This window comes from Crotalus tigris, unplaced genomic scaffold (assembly GCF_016545835.1).
Source record: "Crotalus tigris isolate CLP2741 ecotype Arizona unplaced genomic scaffold, ASM1654583v1 scf7180000020245.1906669, whole genome shotgun sequence".
Classification (NCBI taxonomy): Eukaryota; Metazoa; Chordata; class Lepidosauria; order Squamata; family Viperidae; genus Crotalus; species Crotalus tigris.
The window spans coordinates 698796-720887 of NW_024097926.1; the positions used below are offsets into that span (position 1 = coordinate 698796).

Here is a 22092-nt window from a genome sequence, read left to right on the forward strand (position 1 = left end):
AGCCCAAAGTTTCTGTTGCTAAGCCAGACGTTTGCTAAGTGAATTTTGGCCCAGGTTACGACCTTTCTTGCCACAGTCGTTGCCGTTGTTAAGTTAGTCACAAAGTTGTTAAGTGAATCTGGCTTCCCCCGTTGACTTTGCTGGTCAGAAGGTCGCAAAAGGGGATCTTGTGATCCTGGGACATTGCGACCGTCATAAATATGAGTCAGTTGCCAAGTGCCTGAATTCTGGTTGTGCGACCACGGGGAGGCTACAACGGTTGTACATGTGAAAATGGTCATAAGTCACTAGAAAAAGGCATATGAGTGGATCAAACTGTTGTTCATACAGTTGTGATACGACTTGCTGTCAACAGCTTCCGGGGGGGGGGGACAAGACTTTTTATTACCCATAAATGCCTCCCCCGTTTAAGCAGGAAATGCTGGGAACTGAATCTGAGTCCACAGAACCATGTTAAGTGGACTTTTTTTCCTGCAAAATCTCCCTTGCACATCCTGGAATTTGGCTACTTCCACTAGCATCTTAACAGAACAGAATAACACAGCTGGAAGGGATCTTGGAGGTCTTCTAGTCTAACCCCCTGCTCAAGCAGGAGATCCTACACCATTCTGGACAAATGGCTCCCCAATCTCTTCTTAGTTGTGTTAGCACCCACAACTTAGCACCTACAACTTCTGGAGGCAGATTAATTGTTCTCACCGTCAGGAAATTTTTCCTTAATTCCAGGTTGCTTCTCTCCTTGATTAGTTTCCATCCATTGTTTCATGTCTTGCCTTCTGGTGCTTTGGAAAACAAACTGACCCCTTCTTTTTTGTGGCAGACATTGGGACACTGCTATCATGTCACCCCCTAGTCCTTGTGTTCATTAAACTAGACATCTCCAATTCCAGCAATTGTTCTTCGTATGTTTTAGCCTCCAGTCTCCCAATCACCTTGGTTGCTCTTCTCTGCCCTCTTTCCAGAATCTCAACATCTTTTTTCATACCGTGGGGACCAAAACTGGATGCCGTATTCCAAAGTGTGGCCTTACCAAGGCCTTGCAAAGTGGCATCAACACTTCATACCCTCTCTTCTAACGGTTTCCCATAATTAGCGGTGTTTGAGTCAAGGATAGGAGGGGGGGGAAGAGAGACAGAACGCAAGGGAAGAAAAAGGAAGACACGTCTGGGAATGGCAAGAATCACATCTGAGCAAGCCACCCCAGGGCAGAATGTCTTGCTCTCTCCTCGACAGAGGAAGTGCAAAAACACACTTCTGCAAAATGTCAAAGGGAAAAAGCCGAGGCTTAGCCGTGGCTTGTGATGCAAGCAGAACGAACCTCAAAGCCGGAGGGCACTGCACTTAAAGGATGCGATGACCCAGAAAACAGACATCAGTGCAAGGAAATGGAAAAGGGTTTTCAAAAGGGGAGGGGGGGGAGAGATATCCCCCCCCCTCCAAAAAAAAGTTGCGTGCAAGGAACGACTGACTTGATTGGGACGAAGCTGTCCTTCCTTTTCTGGTTTCCACATGTCCAGAGATAAAATAGAAAGGAAAGCTTGCTCAGTTGGAAGCCCTTCAAAAGCCATGGAAAATTTACTATTTAAAATTACTAGTATTTTCAATGTTAGTAAATTTAAGGTGTGGAATTCAACTCCCAGAGAGCACAAGAAAGATGGCACACACTAGACACAACAAAGATTGCGCTCGGGCTGGACGCAGAGAACAGACTGGATCAATCCGGTCTGTGATTTTCCTATTAAGCAAACGGGTGGTTGTCAAACCCTCGGGTCGACAACAGAGACTTCCCCTTCTTAGAATAGAATAACGGAGTTGCAAGGGGCCTTACAGGTCATCTAGACCAACCCCCTGCTCACGCAGGAGACCCTACACCACTTCTGGCAGATGGCTGTCCAGTCTCTCCCTGAACGCTTCCACGACATCTGGTAGCAAGCTGTTCCACTGGTTAACTGTTCTCACTTGTCAGGAAATTTCTCCTTATTCCTAGGTCGAGTCTGTCTCCCGGAACAGTTCCCACCCGTTGTTCCTTGTCTGGCCTTCCGGTGCTTTGGGAAATAGGTGGAACCCCCCGCCCTTCTCCGTGACAGCCCCTCAAATATTGGACGACTGCTATCATGTCTCCCCTTCTCTTCACTAGACTCTCTCCCAATCCACGGACCCCCGCCCCAATTTGTTCAGGTCTCCACTAGGCTGAGCTCCCCACCCCCCACTCTACATGCAAAATTTGGGTAAGGGGAGAACAGCTGGGGGTCCAAGATGGCCTTGGCTGTTGACGCACGGCGCTGTTTCCTGTTTTGCAGAGGAAATACAAGAAGCGGAAGTCCGAATGCCCGGCTCCCCCCCCCCAGCTATGTAGGGCCCGAGTGTTTCTTCCTCTTAGCTGACCCTCCTCCCTCCCCCCCCCCAAGACAAAAGCCGTCCACGTAACATCCTCAGGAAAGAGATCGGCTTTAGCTGTAATCACTTCTCGACACCCACACAGGCAGTAGTTGGGTTGCGTACCTGCACCGCGCGTCCTCCTTGCACAGCCGAGCAAAAGTCTTCCTCCCCCATAACACCCCCTGGCTCTTTTTCGAAGACCCCCTCAGCAATATGCACGGTGGGTGTGGTGGTCCCTGTCCTTTGCAACTGGGTGCCAGTTCGGTCATTCCTTTGGCAGCTGGATTTCTAGCTGCGATGAATGGGGGCTTTCTCCTGCTGGAGGGGCAGGTCAAGGGCAGCAAGTGCCATTCGGGCTGCGTCAGCGTCCAGCCGGCTTGCAAACAGACAGGGAGGCATTGACAGCCAGCTGGCGTCCCTGCAGGGGCCGAACGATACAGGCGGTCCTCGACTTACGGCCACAACGGAGCCCCACGTTTAGGTTGCTAAGTGAGACATTTGTTCGGCGAGCTTGGTCCCCTTCGACGGCTTTGCTTGAGACCGTTGTTAAGTGAATCGCTGCGGAGGCTAAGTTTAGTCACACGGTCGTTAAGCGAAATTGGCTTCCCCAGTTGACTTGGCTCGTCGGAAGGTTCCCCCAAAGGGGAATCACGTAACTTTGGGACCCTGCGACCGTCGTAAAGATGAGTCAGTGGCCAAACGTCTGAATTCTGATCACGTGACTATGGGGATGCTACAACGGTTGTTCAGTGTGAAAAGCGGTCACTTTTGCAGCTTTGAACAGTCGCTAAACGAACGGTCGCTAAGTTGAGGACTACCTGGAGCCTGCAGAAGAGCAGAACCAAGGTTTCCCTCTGCTATCTTAGCTCCGGTCCAAGTCCTCTACTTACAACAGTCCGTTTAGTGACCGTTCAAAGTTACAGCAGCACTGAGAAAAGTTATGACCGTTTTTCACACTTATAATCCTTGAAGCCTCCCCATTGGTCACATGATCAAAATTCAGCCACTTGTCAGACTGGTTCATATTTATGACGGTCGCCGTGTCTCCTGGGGGGGGTCACGTGATCCCCCTTTGCAGCCTTTTGACAAGCAAAGTCAATGGGGGAAGCCAGATTCACTTAACGACCGTGTGACTCACTTAACAAACGGCGGCAAGAAAGGTCGCACAATGGGGCAAAACTCACCGAGCAAGTGGCATTTGGGGCTTAATCACTGTGGTCGTAAGTTGAGGACTACCTGGATGAGGCCCAGCTGCTTTGACTTTAGACAGAGGGTTTCTCAACCGAGGTCACGTTCCGATGGGTGGACTTCAACTCCCAGAATTCCATAGCCAGCTATGCTGAGTTCTGGGAGTTGAAGTCCAGCGGTCTGAAAGTGACCACAGTTGAGAACGCTGCAGGGGTCTTCCAACTTGGCCCTTTTAGGACTTGTGGACTTCAACTCCCAGAATTCCACATGCCTGGCTGAGGAATTCTGGGAGCTGAAGTCCACAAGTCCTAAAAGGGCCAAGTTGGAAGACCCCTGCTCTAGAATCTCAGAGACTGGGGCTGCAAGCTGGCCACCCATCAATAGAAGATTTACTAGTGATGTAGTAACTGGTTTGTAAGAAGGAGACCAAGTTTAGCCCTGTAGGAATCGAGTAGCAGCAGGTACAGAGAACAGAAAGCAATTTTCTCTGCTGGAAACCTTAAAAGAACTACTAACTCTCACCGTCCATTTGAGCTTCAAGTTACACCCTTGTGCAATTTTCGAAGGAGCAGTATCAAAAAATGCACTGGCTTCTCCTGGGAAAAATCATTTCATCTTGGGATCTCTTGGTGGTCTCCCATCCAAATTCTCTTCCTGGCTGCACATCCCCGATCTCACATTTTGAGAAATATATACTACCCCCCCCCCCTTTTTTTTAAACAAGGTGAGCCTTGGGCTTGCGGCAGTTGGGCCTGGATATCCTCATTTATATGATGGATTCTCCAGGCAGGGTGACGTTCGCACAAGACACTAAACCAGGTTAAAAATAAATCTAGCGGTTGCATTTATTCGACAGGCTAAGCCTGGTTAGAGAAACCGTAGTTAAATTCTCAGGGTGGCTTAGCGTGCCCTGCCAACGGACTTACAGGCATTCGTTTCACGATTATTTCTAAGTTACAACACCACTGAAAAAGGTGACTTATGACCAGTCCTCACACTTATGACCGTCACAGCATCCCCACAATCACGTGATCGGAAATTCAGCCATTTGGCAACCAGAATTTATTAACAATGGCTGCAGCATTCTGGGGTCATGTGATCGCCATTCGCAACCGTTCTAGCTTGGCTTCCAAAAAGCAAAGTCAATGGGGGGAGTCAGGTTTGCTTAACGACACCCTGATTCACTTAACAACTGCTGGCGGTGTGACGATGGGCGGACTTCAACTCCCAGAATTCCCCAGCCAACCACCACCTATGCAAATGCTTCTTTGCACACGGCGGCGTCATCATTTTGCACATCCTCCATGCAGGAGGCAGGCGACCCAGGAGCCCCCCCCCCCCAAAGACTGTAAAGGGACCCCAACTCTCATCGTCTGTCATCACGTGCCAGTGCTGGCTGGGGAATTCTGGGAGTTGAAGTCTACCCATCTTCACACAGCCAAGATTGCAAAAGATTAATATAGGCTTGCAAAAAAAAGGGGGGGGAGGTCAAAAATCACACCTCTGGATAGACAAACTCAACGCAAAGCTGCACAAGACTATCCCCTTCCTTTTGGGGGGGGGGCGTTCTACGGCCACAGAGCTTCAACCCGTCCTGATGTTTCCATCTTCTCAAAATGACACCCCCCACCCCCACCCCAGGCACTGCTAACCAGGTTTTTCCAGGCACCGCCGCAGGGAGAGAAGCCATGATATATCCAAAGCAGCTCCCGTCTTCCTCAGCCAGATGCCCTGCAGATGTGCTGGCCTTGAAGCGCTCCTCGCATTCTCCTGCCAGCGGACCCAGGGGTGGGAATCGGAGTCCGTCCGGTGGCCAAGGACGGGGTGTCCTTCCTTCCTTCCTTCCACCCACCCTCTCCGGGGGGGGGGAGGGAAAGATGCTTTCGCTCAACATCTGGAGCGCATCCTGGGGCTGACACTACCGTCGAGAAAATGGGCTGCCAGGAGCCTACCTCGCCGGGTCGGCGTGCATCTACACGCAGAGGAGGAAGAGTAAGCCCCACCAATCCCAGAAACACGTGTGTGTGTGTGTGTGTGTGTGTGTGTGTGTGTGTGTGTGTGTGTCCTCCTTTCTTTCAAATAAAAAAAAAGCATCCCTCGGCTTTTCAGCAAGGCCCCTGGACTCAGCAGAGGCACTCTGCACATGCTCTCGGACTCCGGCTAGGAGCGCAGCCGGGCAAATCTTGGAAGGGGGGGAAAAAAAATCGGATTTTTTTTTTTTTTTGCTCTTTTTTTGGGAGGGGGGGGCACACAATAGCAGCGGAGAGACGTGGGCATCCCGCGGGCGCGCGAGAAAGCAAAAGCCCGGGAGCGCGCGCGCGCGCGGGGGGGTGTCTCTCTGCTCCCCGCTTCCTCGCTGAAAGGGCGCGCGCCTGCATGCGCGCTCCCGACCAGCGGCAGCGGCAGGAATACAGCAAGCCGCGGCGCCTGTCACGTTGCAAAGCAGCTTCTCGCCATATGGTGGGAAGCGGGACGGGGGGCGCGCGCCTCTCCCCCGGGGGGGGGAGCCGCCGGGGCTCGTGCCCGGCGGCCGCCGGAGGAGCGGGTCGCGGAAGCGGCCGGGGAGGGGAAAGGCAGGGAGAAGCGGGCTCGTCCTTCCCCGCGTCTTGCACGCGGACGTCTGAATGGAGGAGGCGCTCCGCGTTTGCAAAAGGGCTCCCCCGTCTCCTTGCCGCGGTTCGCGGCGTCCGAAGCGGGGGTCCTGCCGCTGCAAAACATCCGCCCCCCCCCAGCCTCCCCGAGCCCCGGTGCACGTGCGAATGCGTGTCGGAGGAGCTTTGCAGCCTTACCTCTCCGGGCTTGCGGCGGCGGCACCAGCAGCAACTCGAGCGGGGCGCTGCCTTCTCCTCCTCCTCCTCCTCCGCCGCTTCTTGCCCCGCGTGGAGTCTCCGTGTCCGCTCCCTGCGGCCCAGGCGGTGGCCCCGCCCTCCCCTTCCTCCTCCGATCGGGGGCGGGGAGACCCAGGAGGGGGAGGAAGCGGGCGGGGGCGCCGGGCGGCGTCAGCTGCACCGCCGGGGAAGAGCGGAGGCGGAGGGACTCTGGGTTTCCTGGCGGTGGGGGGGGGGGAGGAGGAGGAAGGAAGAGCAGCCGGTGAAAGGGGAGGCCGGCCTCTGAACATGTGCAGAGCGCTTAGGCGGGACTCCTTGGGCGAGGTGGGGGAGGGCTGGGGACAGGGAGGGAGGGAGGAAGATCAGCCGGTAAAAGGGGAGACGGACCTCTGAACACGTGCAGACGGCTAGGCAGGACTCCTTTTGCAAGGGGGGGGGACCCTGGGGGCACGGAGGAAGGAACATCAGCCAGTAAAAGGGGAGGTGGGCCTCTGCACAGGTGCAGAGCGCTAGGCAGGACTCCTTGTGCGAGGGAGGGGGAGGGCTGGGGGGGGGGCAGGAAGGAAGATCAGCCAGTAAAAGGGGAGATGGATCTCTGGACATGTGCAGAGTGCATGGCAGGACTCATTTTGCAAGGGAGGGGGGGGAGGCCTGAGGGCAGGGTGGAAGATCAGCCAGTAAAACGGGAGACAGACCTCTGAACATGTGCAGAGCACTTAGGCAGGGCTCCTTGTGCAAGGGAGGGGGGGAGGCCTGGGGGCAGGGTGGAAGGAAAACCAGCCAGTAAAAGGGGAGACAGACCTCTGAACATGTGCAGAGTGCTAGGCAGGACTCCTTTTGCAAGGGGGGGGGCTGGGGACATGGAGGAAAATCAGCCAATAAAAGGGGAGACGGGCCTCTGAACATGTGCCGAGCGCTTGACAGGACCCCCCCAGCCTTCCTTTAGGCAAGGGGTGCTCTTTTTTTTTAAAGGGGGGGTAAGACAGGCACGGGATGAAGCGCTGGCTCTTTGCAAACCTGAATCCCCTGGGCTTTTTTTTTTTTTTAATGGGAGGGGGGCGTCTTTGCAGGAAGGATGGAGAGGGAGGTGCAAACTTGCACCCACTTTAGTGGGGGACGCAGTGGACGTGGCATCACCCTGCACCCAGTGCGCCCTGAACACAAATGGGAATCGGCACAGGAAAACTCCGTGGGCCTTTGAATGCCCTTTCTCTCTGGCGGTGAACCGTGAGGAAGTCGGGGGTCTTCGTTCGGAGAGATCATTTACAAACCCCCCCCCCCACTTCCCTCCTTTTCATACTGCTCAGATGAAATCTTGGAAAGAAGACAAGGGGCTGAAAATTGCATTTCCAATAGCCAAAAGAACTAAGCATCAAATTTGAAGGCCGAGTTCACACCTTTGGGGCTGAATTGCAATTTTTTTTTTTTTTTTTTTGCAATAAGTAGCGTTCACACAACCCCTAGAACCACTGGGGTTTGGTAAGAAACAAACAGAGATGGGCGTCAAATCCAGGTGGGATTCCCCCACTTGCTGGGCCAGCCAGCTCCTTTCCCCAAAAATCTGGGAAGATGACATCCTTCGTTCCAAGACTCTGACCTCTGAGCGGAATTAAAATTTCAAATTTGTTGCCTGACTGCACTGGAGAGAACCCAGGAAGAATCTCCAAAGACATGAAGAAAGGAATGGGATGAGAAAATAAAGAACCTATTAAAGCACAACTTCTTTCCAATTCTCTTTTCCGCTTCCCTTCCAAAGGCACTCCCAACAAACAGGTATCCTCCCCACTCTTTCCAAATAGCAACAAACTTATATATCGCTTCACAGTGCTTTACAGCCCTAAGCGGTTTACAGAGTCAGCGTTATTTGCCCCCTGCAACAATCTGAGTCCTCATTTTAGCGACCTTGGAAGGACGGAAGGCTGAGTCAACCTTCAGTCGGTCAGGATTGAACCCCTGGCTGTGGGCAGAGTTAGCCTGCAATGCTGCATTCTAACCATAAGTAAGTAAGGAAGGAAGGAAGGAAGGAAGGAAGGAAGGAAGGAAAAAGAGAAATAAATAAGGAAGGAAGGAAACACGAAAGGAAGGAAAGAAAGGGAGAAGAAAGGAGGGAGGAAGGAAATGAAAAGGAAGGAAATGAAAAGGAAATGAAAAGGAAGGAAGGGCAATACCAATAGCATTTAAGACTTATATACCGCTTCAGCCCTGGTTTACAAAATCAGCCTATTGCCCTCCTCGTTCCTCCGTGGCGAGGTTAATCAGCTGCTGTGATTTTTCCCCCCCTCCCCAAATTTTTCAATTCCCCCGCCAACCCCAAATCCAAGATCCTGGGACAAAAGACGGGGGGGGGGGGGTAGAAAAACAAAACAAAAACAAATTATTATCATTATTATTAATCCCGAGGGATGACAAGAGCAGAAAAAAAAGGGGGGGAGGGGAAGCCTTGAGAGCGTCACCCGGTTAAGGACACAGAGTGAGCCAGCGAGGCGGGTCCTTGTGATTTGTGTGTGTGTGGGGGGGGGAGCCTGCCCCTGCAGGCGAGTGGAAGATTTTGGGGGGGGTGGTGCAAATGGAAGAAACTGCAGGCCAGGCAGAAAATAGCCTGTATTGGTTGTCCTTGATCTTGCAGACAAAAAAGATGGATCGGGTTGGTTGGTGTGGAAATTGGGGGGGGGGTGACTTGGGGGAAGCCAGGAAGAGTCAAACGGGACCAGCCCGTAGTTCTGTGTGACGTCAGAGCGTGTGTCCCCCCACTTCTAATTCAGTACTGATGATCCAGAAGGGGCTGTCCAGCCGCGGGGCTGTCCTCGTCCTCTCGCTGCAGGCCCCATTCAGCCACCACAGGGTCAGGCTCGGGGGGCACACAGTCTTCTTGGGGGGCAGCGGAGGGGGGTTCCAGAGGCAGTGGGCTGGGGGTGCTGGTGGCAGCCTCGGGGACTGGTCCTGGGATGGGAGCCTGCGGGGGGGAAAGGGAGAGAAGGCAGGGTGTTATATACGTTGACGACAGCCAGATTACTTTACGCCCCAAAATGGAAGGACGCTTTGGTCCCCACAAAGGAGGAATGGCAGCAAAAGTGGATGGAGTGAGCAGAGATGGCTAAACTGACTGCTTTGATTACTTGGAAACCACTTCTGGGAATCGGAATGGAATGGAATGGAATAGAATAGAATAGAATTACAGAATAGAATAGAACTACAGAATAGAATAGAATTACAGAATAGAATAGAACAGAATAGAATTAAGAGAGAATAGAATAGAAATTAGAATAGAAATGAATAGAATAGAAATGAATAGAATAGAAACAATAGAATAGAATAAAGAATAGAATAGAATAGAATAGAATAGAATAGAATAGAATAGAATAGAATAGAATAGAAATAATAGAACAGAATTAGAATAGTAGAACAGAATAAGAACAGGACAGGACAGAATAGAATTCGAATAGAAATAGAATTAAGAGAGAATAGAATAGAAATTAGAATAGAAATGAATAGAATAGAATAGAAACAAGAATAGAATAAAAAATAGAATAGAACAGAACAGAATTAGAATAGAACAGAACAGCACTTATACTTATACACCGCATCACAATGCTTTACTGCCCTCTCTAAGCAGTTTACAGAGTCGGCCTATTGCCCGCCAACAATCTGGGTCCTCATTTTACTGCCCTCAAAAGGACGGAAGGCTGAGTCAACCTCGAGCCAGTGAGAATCGAACTGCCGGCCGTGGGCAGAATTAGCCTGCAACACTGCATTCTACCCGGTGCGCCCCTACAGCTCTCAGCACCTGATTAAATGATGGGGAAAGTGTATCTAATTAAGCTCTGCTCAGCTGTTTCTGACATTTCAGGACACCAATTCAGCACCACGTTTCTGCCCCTTTAGGGTTCTGCCCTCTTGGGGGTGGCGGACAAAGACTCACGTGGCATGTAAACCAAGACAGAAGAAATTGGGTAAAAAGTGTGTGTGTGTATGGGTGGGATTACATACCTGAGGCTTAGGGCTCCCTCCAATGCTGAGTGTCCCCAAGGTGGCAACAGGATTAGATGCTATTGAGGAGCTGTCCTTTGTGTGGGGTGGCGGAGTCCCAGGTGGGAATTCGCTCTCGCTGCCCCCTAACCCGTTTAGTCCTTTGCGAGCTGGCAGGCTCCACTTGCTACAGAGGCCCTCGTAGACAAAGGGCGAGAGAGTCCCGAGGCTGGGGCGGAGGGGCAGAGGGGTACGTCCTGTGCCCTCAGCCACGGACGCCAGGGAGCTGGAGCAGGAAAGCTGACTTCCCAGGAAATGTGGGCCTGGTGGCCAGGATGCAGCGGGGGTCGGCGCGGGATGCCCGTCGGTCTGGGGCTGGACCAGCCAGCACTGGCTCGGAGGAGGAAGGCTGGGATCGGATTCTGCGGAGAGAACACGATAAGATGATAAGATAAGTCAAGATAAGATATAAGATAAGATATAAGATAGATAAGATAAGACAAAACAAGATATAAGACAAGATATGATAAGATATAAGATATAAGACAAGACAAGATATAAGACAAGATATAAGACAAGATATAAGATAAGATATAAGATAGATAAGATAAGACAAGACAAGATATAAGACAAGATATGATAAGATATAAGATATAAGACAAGACAAGATATAAGACAAGATATAAGACAAGATATAAGAAGATATAAGATAAGATATAAGACAAGATATAAGACAACATATAAGATAAGATATAAGATAAGACAAGATAAGATATAAGATAGATAAGATATAAGACAAGATATGATAAGATATGATAAGATATAAGATAAGAAAGACAAGATATAAGATAAGATATAAGATAAGACAAGATATAAGATAAGATATAAGATAAGATATAAGATAAAAGACAAGATATAAGATAAGATATAAGATAAGATATAAGATAAGATATAAGACAAGATATAAGACAAGACAAGATAAGATATAAGATAAGATAAAATATGACCTTTATTGTCATCTTTTTTACTGTGGACACAACAGCACACATCAAAAATGAAATTGAGTTGCCCGCTCTCAAAGTGAAACCCATACACGACTCACACCTAAACATACTATGAACAACCTATGTATAGACCCACACCCCTACATATACATAGCAAATAAATATTAACTACTGTCCATCTTGAATATATAACGGAAAGAGGAAGCTTGAGAGTTCGCAAGGTTAATGCTGTATGGCAGTGTGGGCGAACCTATGGCACACATGCCAGAGGCGGCACTCAGAGCCCTCTCTGTGGGCACGTGCGCCATGCCCTGGAGATGGCAACTGTCCCTCTTCAACCAGCCGCCCGCTAACTCGCCGAGGTCCCACGTGGCCGGATGCATCCCAGCATGGCTGGTTTCCCTCCCCCCCTGGGGAATTCTGGGAGTTGAAGCCCACCGGTCTTAAAGTCGTCAAGGGCGGACACCCCTGCTTTAAAACAAGCAGAGTCAATTCTTCCTCCCAACCTGGCGGTCTTCGGCGGGCAGAAATCTTTCTTACCTGCCTGAGATTGGACAGCCACGGCCCCCGGCTCAGTGGGGTTGGCAGCTGCCGGCCCAGCGTTGTGAGCCGTGCTCCCGGGTCCCTGTGCGCTGTGCCCGGGGGGGTTATTGCTGAGAGAGGAGCCCCCACCACAGTCTGAATCCTCAATGTTGCCTCCGCTGTTGCAGCCGGCTCCGCAGCCTTTTTGCAACCTGCAGGGCGAGGGGTGAGAAAAGGGGTGAACGCTCCCCAAAGCCACGCTGCTTGCAAACAAGACACTCCCCCCCCTCCCCCAAATAGTTGCAAAGGAGCTACAGGCGAGGACAGCACCTCAGCCAGGTGCTATCTTGCTCAGTTGTGGCTTGGGGGGCACTTTTTTCAGTGCCATTGTAACTTCGAACAGTCACTAAGCGAACTGTTGTAAGTCGAGGACTACCTGTACTTTATCCCCCCCCCTTTTTTTTGGTCATCAAGTTTTTGACACCTTGCTAGGCAACTGATGATCCTCGGATGCTGCCATTTCCTCGGATGAAAAGGTTGAAAAGCCCTGCTATAGCCCCTCGCCCCCTCTCCTGCTAAAAGCCAAAGACAGCGGCGTTTCCGGCCCTTCCGGGGAAGGGAATGGGGACACAAACTGTCGGATGGGACCCTGGGATTTTGCAAAGCTTCCTCCCGCACCGCAAATCTCGCCTCACCAGTTTTGGCCAGCAAACCTTGACCGGATCTGTTGCTGGCCAAATGTTTTTGCTTCCTGCAGGTCCAGCACCGTCGTTAGTCCTGAACCTTCCCAGCTCCCAGCCTCACCTCTCCCAGCTCCGGATGACCCAGCTGGAGATGTTGTGCAAACTGATGGGGCCGCCCCAGAGCGAGCGCAGCTGAGGGTGGCTGCTGGCGTAAGACGTGGTCAGTGGGGAAACGTAGATGGGGTAACCGATCGGCTGGTCGCAGGAGGAATTGATCATGTTGCGGAGCGCCTGCTTGGCGTTCTGGATGCTGCCGCGTTCCGGGTTCCGATTCCGGAGAAAGACCAGCTCCTGCTGCTGTCCAGCCCATAAGCCTCGCACGCATTCCCTGTTCACCTGGGCCAGAGAACAGAAGGGTGGATGGATGGAGAGAGAGAGAGAGAGAGAGAGAGAGAGAGAGAGAGAGAGAGAGAGAGAGAGATGATAGAGAGGGGGGGATAGAGAGAGAGAGAGATGATAGAGAGGGGGGCATAGAGAGAGATGATAGACAGAGATATGATATGACATGACAAAGAGGATAGATAGATAGATAGATAGATAGATAGACAGAGATGATAGAGATATGATATGACATGATAAAAAGGGGATGGATGGATAGATAGATAGATAGATAGATAGTAGATGATAGATATAGAGAGATGAGATAGATATATGATAGAAAGGGGATAGATAGATAGATAGAGGAGATTGTAGAGAGATGATAGATAGATAGATAGATAGATAGATAGATAGATATAGAGAGATAATAGTGTTATGATATGACATGACAGAGAAAGTAGATAGATAGATAGATAGATAGATAGATAGATAGATAGAAATACACAGAGAGAGATTGTAGAGAGATTGTAGAGAGATGATAGATAGATAGATAGATAGATAGATAGATAGATAGATAGAGTTATGACATGACAGAAAGGGGATAGATAGATAGATAATGATATGACATGACAGAGAAAGGGGATAGATAGATGGATGGATGGTTGGATGGATAGATAGATAGACAGATACAGAGAGATAGAGAGATGATAGATAGATATGATAGAGAGAAAGGGGATAGATAGATACATACAGAGAGATTGTAGAGAGATGATAGATAGATAGATAGACAGATAGATAATACAGAGAGCTAGAGAGATGTAGCAGGAAGGCCAATCCAAGTGGGTCTCGTTCCTCGCTCTCCCCTTCCCCGCCATGTTTGGAGAAAAACGCCTTTGACAAGTCTCCGCCCATCTTGGTTTGCCCTACCTTGATGACCCGGAAGCCCAAGTATCGCTTGTTGAGCATGATGATCTTGTACTCGTCGCTGGCGTCGTCCATCACGTGGCGAAGGGCCAGCAGGGCGGGCGTGTTGGTGAGGATGGCGCTGCGCCAAGCGGGGTCCCCTTCGTGGGAAATCACCATTTTCTCCTTGTTGGACTTAATGGCATCGTACAGCACCGCTGGGTCGTCGTATTCATCCGGGGAGGTGAAGTGGTCCTGGCAAAGGAGGAGGGGAGGAGAGTCACATCAATGGGGGGGGGAGGGCAGAAGAGCCCACTCCTCCATCCCAGCAGTTTTCTTGGCAAATTTTTTCTGATGGAGTTTGCCATTGCCTCCTTCCTAGGGCTGAAAGAGTGGCTGGCCCAAGGTCACACATATGGCTTTCATGCCTAAGGCGGCACTAGAACTCACTGTCTCCTGGTGATTGGCCCAAAGTCACCCAGCCAGCTTTTCTGCCTAAGTGGGACTAGAACTCACAGTTTCCTGGCGATTAGCCCAGTCACCTTGTTGGCTTTCATGCCTAAGGGCAGGACTAGAATTCACAGTCTCCTAGTGATTGGCCCAAAGTCACCCAGCTGGCTTTCATACTTAAAGCAGAACTAGAACTCCCAATCTCCTCGTGATTGGCTCAAAGCCATCCGGCTGGCTTTCAGGCCTAAGGTGGCACTAGAATTCACTGTCTCCTGGTGATTGGCCCAAAGTCACCCAGCTGGCTTTGTGCCTAGAGCGGGACTAGAACTCACGGTCTCCCATTTTCTAGCCAGATGTCTTCACCAGTAGAGCAAACTGACTCTCTCAAGTATTTCTACGTCCCTCCCACCCAGAACAAGGCAACTGGGCAGTGACCCCAGAGTAAAAGAATCGGAAAGGGCTGGATTTACCTGATGCAGCTTCAGAGACATGCGCACGCCAGGTGCCACCACCTGGTGCAAAAGGTCCATGTCGGCGAAGACCCATTCGTCCCGGGGCGATGTGATCCGGAAGTCGCCCTTGAACAGGGCATGCAAGCCATAAAGGAAGGGCTCCAGGCTATAAAAAGAGACAAGGTGGGTCACCGGAGGAAATATTTAGCCCAGGGATCTCCAACCTTGGCATCTTTCAGACTTGTGGACTTCAACTCCCAGAATTCCTCAGCCAGCCATCTTTCAGACTTCTGCACTTCAACTCCCAGAATCCCTCAGCCAGCCATCTTTCAGACTTGTGGACTTCAACTCCCAGAATTCCTCAGCCAGCCATCTTTCAGACTTGTGGACTTCCTCAGCCAGCCATCTTTCAGACTTGTGGACTTCAACTCCCAGAATTCCTCAGCCAGCCATCTTTCAGACTTGTGGACTTCAACTCCCAGAATCCCTCAGCCAGCCATCTTTCAGACTTGTGGACTTCAACTCCCAGAATTCCTCAGCCAGCCATCTTTAAGACTTGTGCATGGCTGGCTGAGGAATTCTGGGAATTGAAGTCCACAAGTTTTAAAATGGCCAAGGTTGGACACACACACACACCCATTTTAGCCTGCGTCTACATAAAGGCGATCCAAAGCCGTGGGGATCTTGGTGGTCTGTGAGCTTGGTGGTTTTCTTGCAGACATTTCCTGACCAAACTGAGTAACATCATCAGCGAGAGCAAACCCCATTTCCCTTTTTTTTTGGGGGGGGGGTAAAAGTTTTTATTAATTTTTTCCCATACATACAGTAATAATTTTTCGACCGACGTGCTGTCTGAGTTTACATTCGCTAATACGTCTTTAATTCCTAATCCTTTGCTCTTTCCTTTAGCCGTCGATACAACAAGACCCACGATGGATAATATTCTCTCACCTGGCTGACATGCTGTGGGAGGCAGTTCCCAGGGCTCTGCGGCCCAGGATGCAGAGCCCGAAGCACAGGGTGACCAGGCGGGAATTCCACTCCAGGTCCACGGCCTGCAGGGGGAGGAAGACGGCAGATGGGGAGGGGGTCACTCGTGGGAAACTGGGGGGGGGGACCGTCAGGATCTGAAGCCAGCTCTACGGCCTGCCTCCCTCTGACTCACTTTCTCCCTGCGCCCGGCACAGTACTGAACCCAGTCGAGGTAGATGTTGCAGAAAGAAGTCAGGGAGATGCCCGCCATGCGGTGGTCGTAGTCCTCATCGATGTTGAGGTTGAAGGTGGGGTCGCTGTCGGCGTAGTTGAGGGCGGTGCATGGCCGGAGGGCTTCCTGGATGCCTTCGTTCCCCATCCACTCCTCCAGCTTTGGAGAGCAGGTGACGTAATAGATGATGCTCTGCAGGGAGAGGAAATGGGCCAGGGAAGGGGAGGGACGAGGGGAGGGGAGGGGAGGGAGGGAGGGAAGAAGGAAGAGAAGGGGAGGGAGGGAGGGAGGGAGGGAGGGAGGGAAGAAAGGAAGGGGAAAGGAAGGAAGGAGAGGAGGGGAGGGGAAGAAAGAAGGAAAGAAGGGAAGGGAAGGGAAGGGGAGGGAGGGAAGAAAGGAAGGGGAAAGGAGAGAAGGAGGGGAAGGGAAGGAAGGGAAGAAGGAAGAAAAGAAGGGAAGGGAAGAAGGAAGAAGGGAAGGAGCGAAGGAAGGGGAAAGGAGAGAAGGAAGGAGGAGGAATGAGAAAGAAGAGGGAGGGAAGGGAAGAGAACAGAAGGGGAGGGAAGAAAGAAAGAATGGAAGAAGGAAGAGAAGGGAGGGAATGAAGGGAGGGAGGGGAAAGGACGGAAGGATGGAGGAGGAAAGAGAAAGGAGAGGGAGGGGAAGAAGGAAGAAAAAGAAGGAAGGGGAAAGGAGGGAAGGAAGAAGGAGGAAGCAGAAAGGAGAGGGAGGGAAGGCAGGAGAGGGAAGAGGAAAGGAAGGAAGGAAAGTGAAAGAACGAAAGCGGAAGAGAGGGAGGGAGGGAGGGGCAAAGGAAAGGAAGAAAGGAAGGGAGAGGAGAGAGAAGGAGAAAGGAATGCGAACAGGAAAGGAAGGGAAATGTGAAAGGTTAAACACTTAAAGACTAAACACTGCCAATCACCGCAAGCTATAAAACAAGAGTGACAACAACACAATGGTTGAGTTTGTGTTAAGCTCATAACCCCCCCCCCACCACCCTAAATCTCCAGAGGCTTCAAACAAGCTCTCTTCTTTCTCAGACTGCGGTGTAAAACTCCATTTTCCTTATCAACCTGGCCAAACAACCCGAAGGTTGGCTGGGATTAGCTTTTGCGAAGGAGGGAAGGGACAGATCTGTTGCGGTGAGGGAGGGGGGACGACTTTATTTCAACGGATATAAAAGGAATATATATATATCAAAGGAATATATATATATATATATATCAAAGGAAGGGCGGGCCAACTTCAGGTTTTAGTACAATTCACGTTGGTGGAGGATTTAAGCACCCCTGTCCCCGTCTTATCGGGACCCCCAAAATCGTGATTGAAGACTAGCGTGAAGGCCCCACCAAGGTCGTCTCCGAGATACGCTGAGCTCAGGAAAGTGGCACGTTGGGCATTTAAGACTAGCCAATCAAAACCCAATCTCGGCTTGATCGGGACAGAAGCAACCTAGAGCTAAGGAGAAGTTTCCTGACAGCGATAACGATTAATCAGTGGGACGACTTGCCTCCAGAAGTGGTGGATGCTGGAGGTTTTTAAGAAGAGGTTGGGCAAATGTTTGTCTGGAATGGCGTAGGGTCTCCTGCTTCAGCAGGGGGGTCAGACTAAGGCAGGGCTTTTCAACCAGGGGTACGGGTACCACCTGGGGTACATTGGCACCTGGCAGGTGGTACGCACCCATTCTAGAAAAGTGGTAGCGGGGGAGACGAATGAGCTGAATTGGTGGCAGCACCGCACAAGCCTGAGCGAGAGACGGCTGGAGCTGCAGGGCTGTCAGGGCTCAGTGGAAGCACCAGGATCAGTGCCAGGCTCCAGGTGGAGCTCAGCGCTGATCCTGGTACTTCTGCTGAGCCCTGAAGAAGCACCAGTCAGCTGGAATGTTGCAGCATCTCCAGGATCTTGGCATTTACATTCAGATGCTTGGCAACTGATTCATATTTATGACGGTCACAGTGTCCCAGGGTCATGTGAGGTGACCAAAACCAGCTGCAACCACTCAGCAGACGGGGGGGGGGGGGAATAAAAACCAAACACCCCCCATCCCACCCCTGCTGCCAATCCTCAACAGAAATGCTCACAACCATGAAAACCTCGGACAGGAGGAAGAGCGCTGTCGGGTGGGCAGGCAGGTGTCTCGCTGGGCTGTGGCTTGGGGGGCACTTTTTTCAGTGCCTTTGTAACTTTGAACAGTCACTAAGCGAACTGTTGTAAGTCGAGGACTACCTGTACTTTATCCCTTTTTTCCTTTTTAGTCATCAAGTTTTTGACACCTTTTTAGGCGACTGGTGGTCCTCGGATGTTGCCATATCCTAAAAGTGGTACCATAGGTGAAAAGGTTGAAAAGCCCTGTCCTATACTATTCCAGGCAAAACTGATTTCCCAGGGCCGATCTCCCCAAAACCGCAGAGAGAAAGATCTGGGTGTCTGCGCGAGACAAGTCCCCGTGGTGAGGCTCCCACCTTCACGTAGTAAGTGATGAGGATCTTCCGCAGGTCGAACACCTGGAGCATGGAGGCGGCGTTGTTGTCGCTGATGCTGTAGCCCTCCAGGACGTACTTGGTGGCGGCTACTTCCCAAGCGAGCCAGCGCTGCCCGAAGGCCGCGTTGAAGCTCAGCATGCGGGGAAGATGGCCGGGTTCACAGCAGCAGCAGGCTTCATCCTCCTCCACACCCTCCGTGATGGCCTCGACCTCCCGCTGCTGGCAGTACGTGCCTGGAAATAAGCAAGACCACGTGCTAAAACATCCTGCAGCCACACTCATTTGCTCCACTCGGGGGACCCTGAAGACACAGATAAACCCCCAAGTGGCCTCAACGACGCTCTAAAATGGTTTAAAATGGGTAGACTTCAACTCCCAGAATTTCCCAGCCAGCATGCTTTAGGATAGGTCAGTGGTTCTCAATCTTTTTAATGCCGGTCGTAAATCGAGGACTACTCAACCGGTCGTAAGTCGAGGACTACTCAACTGGTGCAGCACCGTTTGCAGAATGGGGCTTTTGGCGGGCTCAGCAGGGCAGAGACAGCCTGGACAATTCCTATTGGCTTTGGAAAGCCAATAGAATTAGACTCTATTCAAGAGAGTCTATTCCATTGGCTTTCAAAAGCCAATAGAATAAAAGGGAGGAGCACAGCTAAGGGGGAAAAAATGGCGGACTGCGTTGTTTGACGACCCCCGTGAAATGGTCGTTCGACCCCAAATGGGGTCCCGACCCACAGGTGGAGAACCTCTGGGATAGGTGGTTCTGAACTCCCAGAATTCCCTAGCCTGATTGTCTGGCCAAAAGACTCCTGGGAGTTCAAGTCCACACCTCTTAAAATGGCCAAGGTTGAGAAACACTGTACTAGGAAGTTGGAAAAATTAGGATTTAGGGAAAGAATTCTTTCGGAGATGGCAGAGAACAGGTGAAACACTACCAATCCAGGCCACCTTTGATTCGGGAGCGGGACCTTGCCTCGTCTTCGGCTCTTCCAGCTTTCACAAAGAGACGGCGTTTGGTTACCTTGTGATGCCCGCCCGGTCGACTCACCGCGGAATTCGAGGCCTCGCAGCTGGAAAGTGACCAGACCGTTGCCGATCTCGATGAGGTGGACGAGGCTGTTCAGGTAGTCCGAGGCCAGGATGAAACAGTCCCCCGTGGTGTAATTGCCCCAGCGTCCCAACAGCAGGTCTCCACACAGGGTGTGCTGCAGCGAGCGGGTCAGATGCTCGTAGAAGATGGAGTTCAGGTTGTTGTCGTCGGCACCTGCAGGGTGGCAGAAGCAGGTGAGGGCTGGGTCAAGCGCGCTGGGGAAAGGAGCACCCCGCTTTATTTCCTCAGAGCATCCGCAGGGAGCACTCGGACGTACGACCTTTTTATTGTTAATGACAGTTTGAAGTCACAAAAGCACTGAAAAAGGGCCATTTGTGGCATCCCACGAAATACGGTACGGTCACGAACTTTAGAAGGGAATCGTAAATGTTTTTCCAAGGGGGTCTGTTGTAACTTCACACCAGTGTTAAGCAAACGGTCATGAGTCAAGGGTTACGTGTACCCGGCTCTTCCCCTGCAAGATTGCTCACTGTAGGGGCTGTCTGGTAACCCATGGGTCCACAATCCCCGAGCTGTGGATTGGCACCGGGCCGCGGCATGCCAGCAACCGGGCCACGCAAACAAGCGAAGCCCCATCTGTAGGATGCAGGCAGCATGCAAAACCACGCAGCCTCCGGTCCGCGGAATAACCGCTCTCCACGGAACTGGTCCCTGGTGCAAAAAAAGGTTGGGGACCGTTGTGGTAACCTACCGGGGTTGCGGTCAAGCTGTGTAGCCAGACGGGTGTTTGAATGATCCACCCTCTTGGTGCTGGGAAAAAGGAAAGAAGCAAATTAGATCCATAAGAGGCAGGAACTGGGCTCCAAACACCTTTGCTGTAATAATAATAATAATAATAATAATAATAATAATAATAATAATGATGATGATGATGATGATGATAATACTCTATTATTTTAGAATGTAGAACGTGGGATTGTGGGATTGAAGGGACCTTGGAGGTCATCTAGTCCAACCCTCTGCTCAAGCGGGAACCAACCCACTTTATAACTATTATGAGTTACGACTGCGATGGGTAGACTCCATTACGGTTGTAACTTGAGGACTTCCTATACTCTGAGTGAGTAAAATCCAGAGGAGCAGCAGAGATAATAGGAGCACTGCTGCCCTCTAGTGGCTGTCTGAAGACCTGCAGCCTGCATCTGATCGCCCAATTTGATGTGATAAATTAAAGAGACAGGTCATCAAATCCTCAACTCCTTTCCCCAAAAAAACCCATTTAATATCTGGCCCTCAATAGTCTTCCATTCAATCATGGAGCTGTGATCGCTACCAATATTTAAAACAGCATTTTTCAATCTTAGCAAATTTAAGCTGTCTCGATTTCAACTCCCAGAATTCCTCAACCAGCAGGGCCATTGGCTAAGAATTCTGGGAGTTGAAGTCTATCCAACTCAAAACATGATGATGGGGGAATTCTAGGACTTGGTAGTTCAGACTGCTTAAAATGGCTAAGATTGAGAAACACTTCTAAGTTTAAAAGCAAAGGAAATGAAAAAAAAAAATAATAATAAATAAAAATGCAGATTATTTGATAAGGTTTGCTTATTGATAAGGTTTGCCTGTTGCCCAGCAAATCAAAACAACTCAGGAAGCAGTAACCCTTCCTATTACTGCCTTTATTAAAACAATTAGTTAGCTTATTGATTCGCCCATAGGCCTTATCAATAATAATAATAATAAATTTTATTACGGTCGTAGACCAGCAATAGCCATCACTTTTTACAATATATTAAATAATAATAATAATAATAATAATAATAATAATAATAATAAATAGTACTAACATTAATAGTAAATAATAACATCCCTGTTAAGAAAATACATATTCTCAAAATGTTAGGGTCACTCCCTAATTTACGTGAGTGGAGAGCCGATTAATGTGTGAGTAAATATAATAGGCCTTAGCAAAATACAGAGTTCCAAACACAGAATGTTAGTAAAATCCTATTAAATTTTTTTTTAAAACGAAACTGGAGTAAAATATAATCATTTGATAGAAAAGCAAAATAAGATAAAATTATATTTCAGCATCACCCCTACAATCTACCCCAATCAGTCCCATAACATGTCAATTTTAGCTGAACCATTTTACTCAAGTACTGTGCCGTGATTAAAATGATTAACTATTAGCATAGAAAAATGTGGTTTTCTAAGCATCACAGGATAATCCTTTCTGCCATCCGGGGTGCAATCGATGCTATTGGAACCCCTTTTTCTCCAGGACCTCTTTGAGGGAGCGTTAAAGCAAATGAATTGGTCTGGGGGCTTTTATGCTCCCAACTCACTTGTAATCGCGCTCCCAAAATTTGACAGGGCGCGCGTAAGACATGATGAACACAGCGCTGCCCAGCAACGGGTTGAGAGGAGTGGAGAACAGCGCGGAGAGAACAGCCTGGAGGAAAAGCATGGCTGAATCTGGAGAGACAGGGGTTAAGGACACATCAAACATACCAGAGACTGTCAGGTTCCACTTCCAAAATTCTCTGTTACGGGAAGGAAGGAAGGACTTGGAGGAAGATTTGCACCCAAGATCAGCGC

The 22092-nt window shown here is 50.3% G+C and overlaps 2 protein-coding genes across 2 annotated transcripts in view; both read right to left on the reverse strand.

Moving 5' to 3' along the window:
• The window catches only part of SIPA1 (signal-induced proliferation-associated 1), a 39761-nt gene extending 33241 nt beyond the window's left edge, over positions 1-6520 (reverse strand). The window contains 1 exon segment of the mRNA XM_039366215.1: positions 6357-6520. The gene's annotated coding sequence lies outside the window, so the exon portion shown is untranslated.
• Positions 6521-8767: 2247 nt separating this feature from the next.
• The window catches only part of PCNX3 (pecanex 3), a 42739-nt gene continuing 29414 nt past the window's right edge, over positions 8768-22092 (reverse strand). Inside the window, exons 24-35 of the mRNA XM_039366186.1 lie at positions 21840-21969; positions 20243-20301; positions 19489-19704; positions 18420-18673; positions 15919-16149; positions 15705-15808; positions 14772-14919; positions 13876-14106; positions 12692-12966; positions 11906-12099; positions 10383-10783; positions 8768-9348 (exon numbers count right to left, since the gene is read on the reverse strand). Coding sequence (XP_039222120.1) covers positions 9154-9348; positions 10383-10783; positions 11906-12099; positions 12692-12966; positions 13876-14106; positions 14772-14919; positions 15705-15808; positions 15919-16149; positions 18420-18673; positions 19489-19704; positions 20243-20301; positions 21840-21969 — 2438 coding nt within the window. The 3' untranslated portion in view covers positions 8768-9153. The remainder of the gene's footprint in view (positions 9349-10382; positions 10784-11905; positions 12100-12691; positions 12967-13875; positions 14107-14771; positions 14920-15704; positions 15809-15918; positions 16150-18419; positions 18674-19488; positions 19705-20242; positions 20302-21839; positions 21970-22092) is intronic.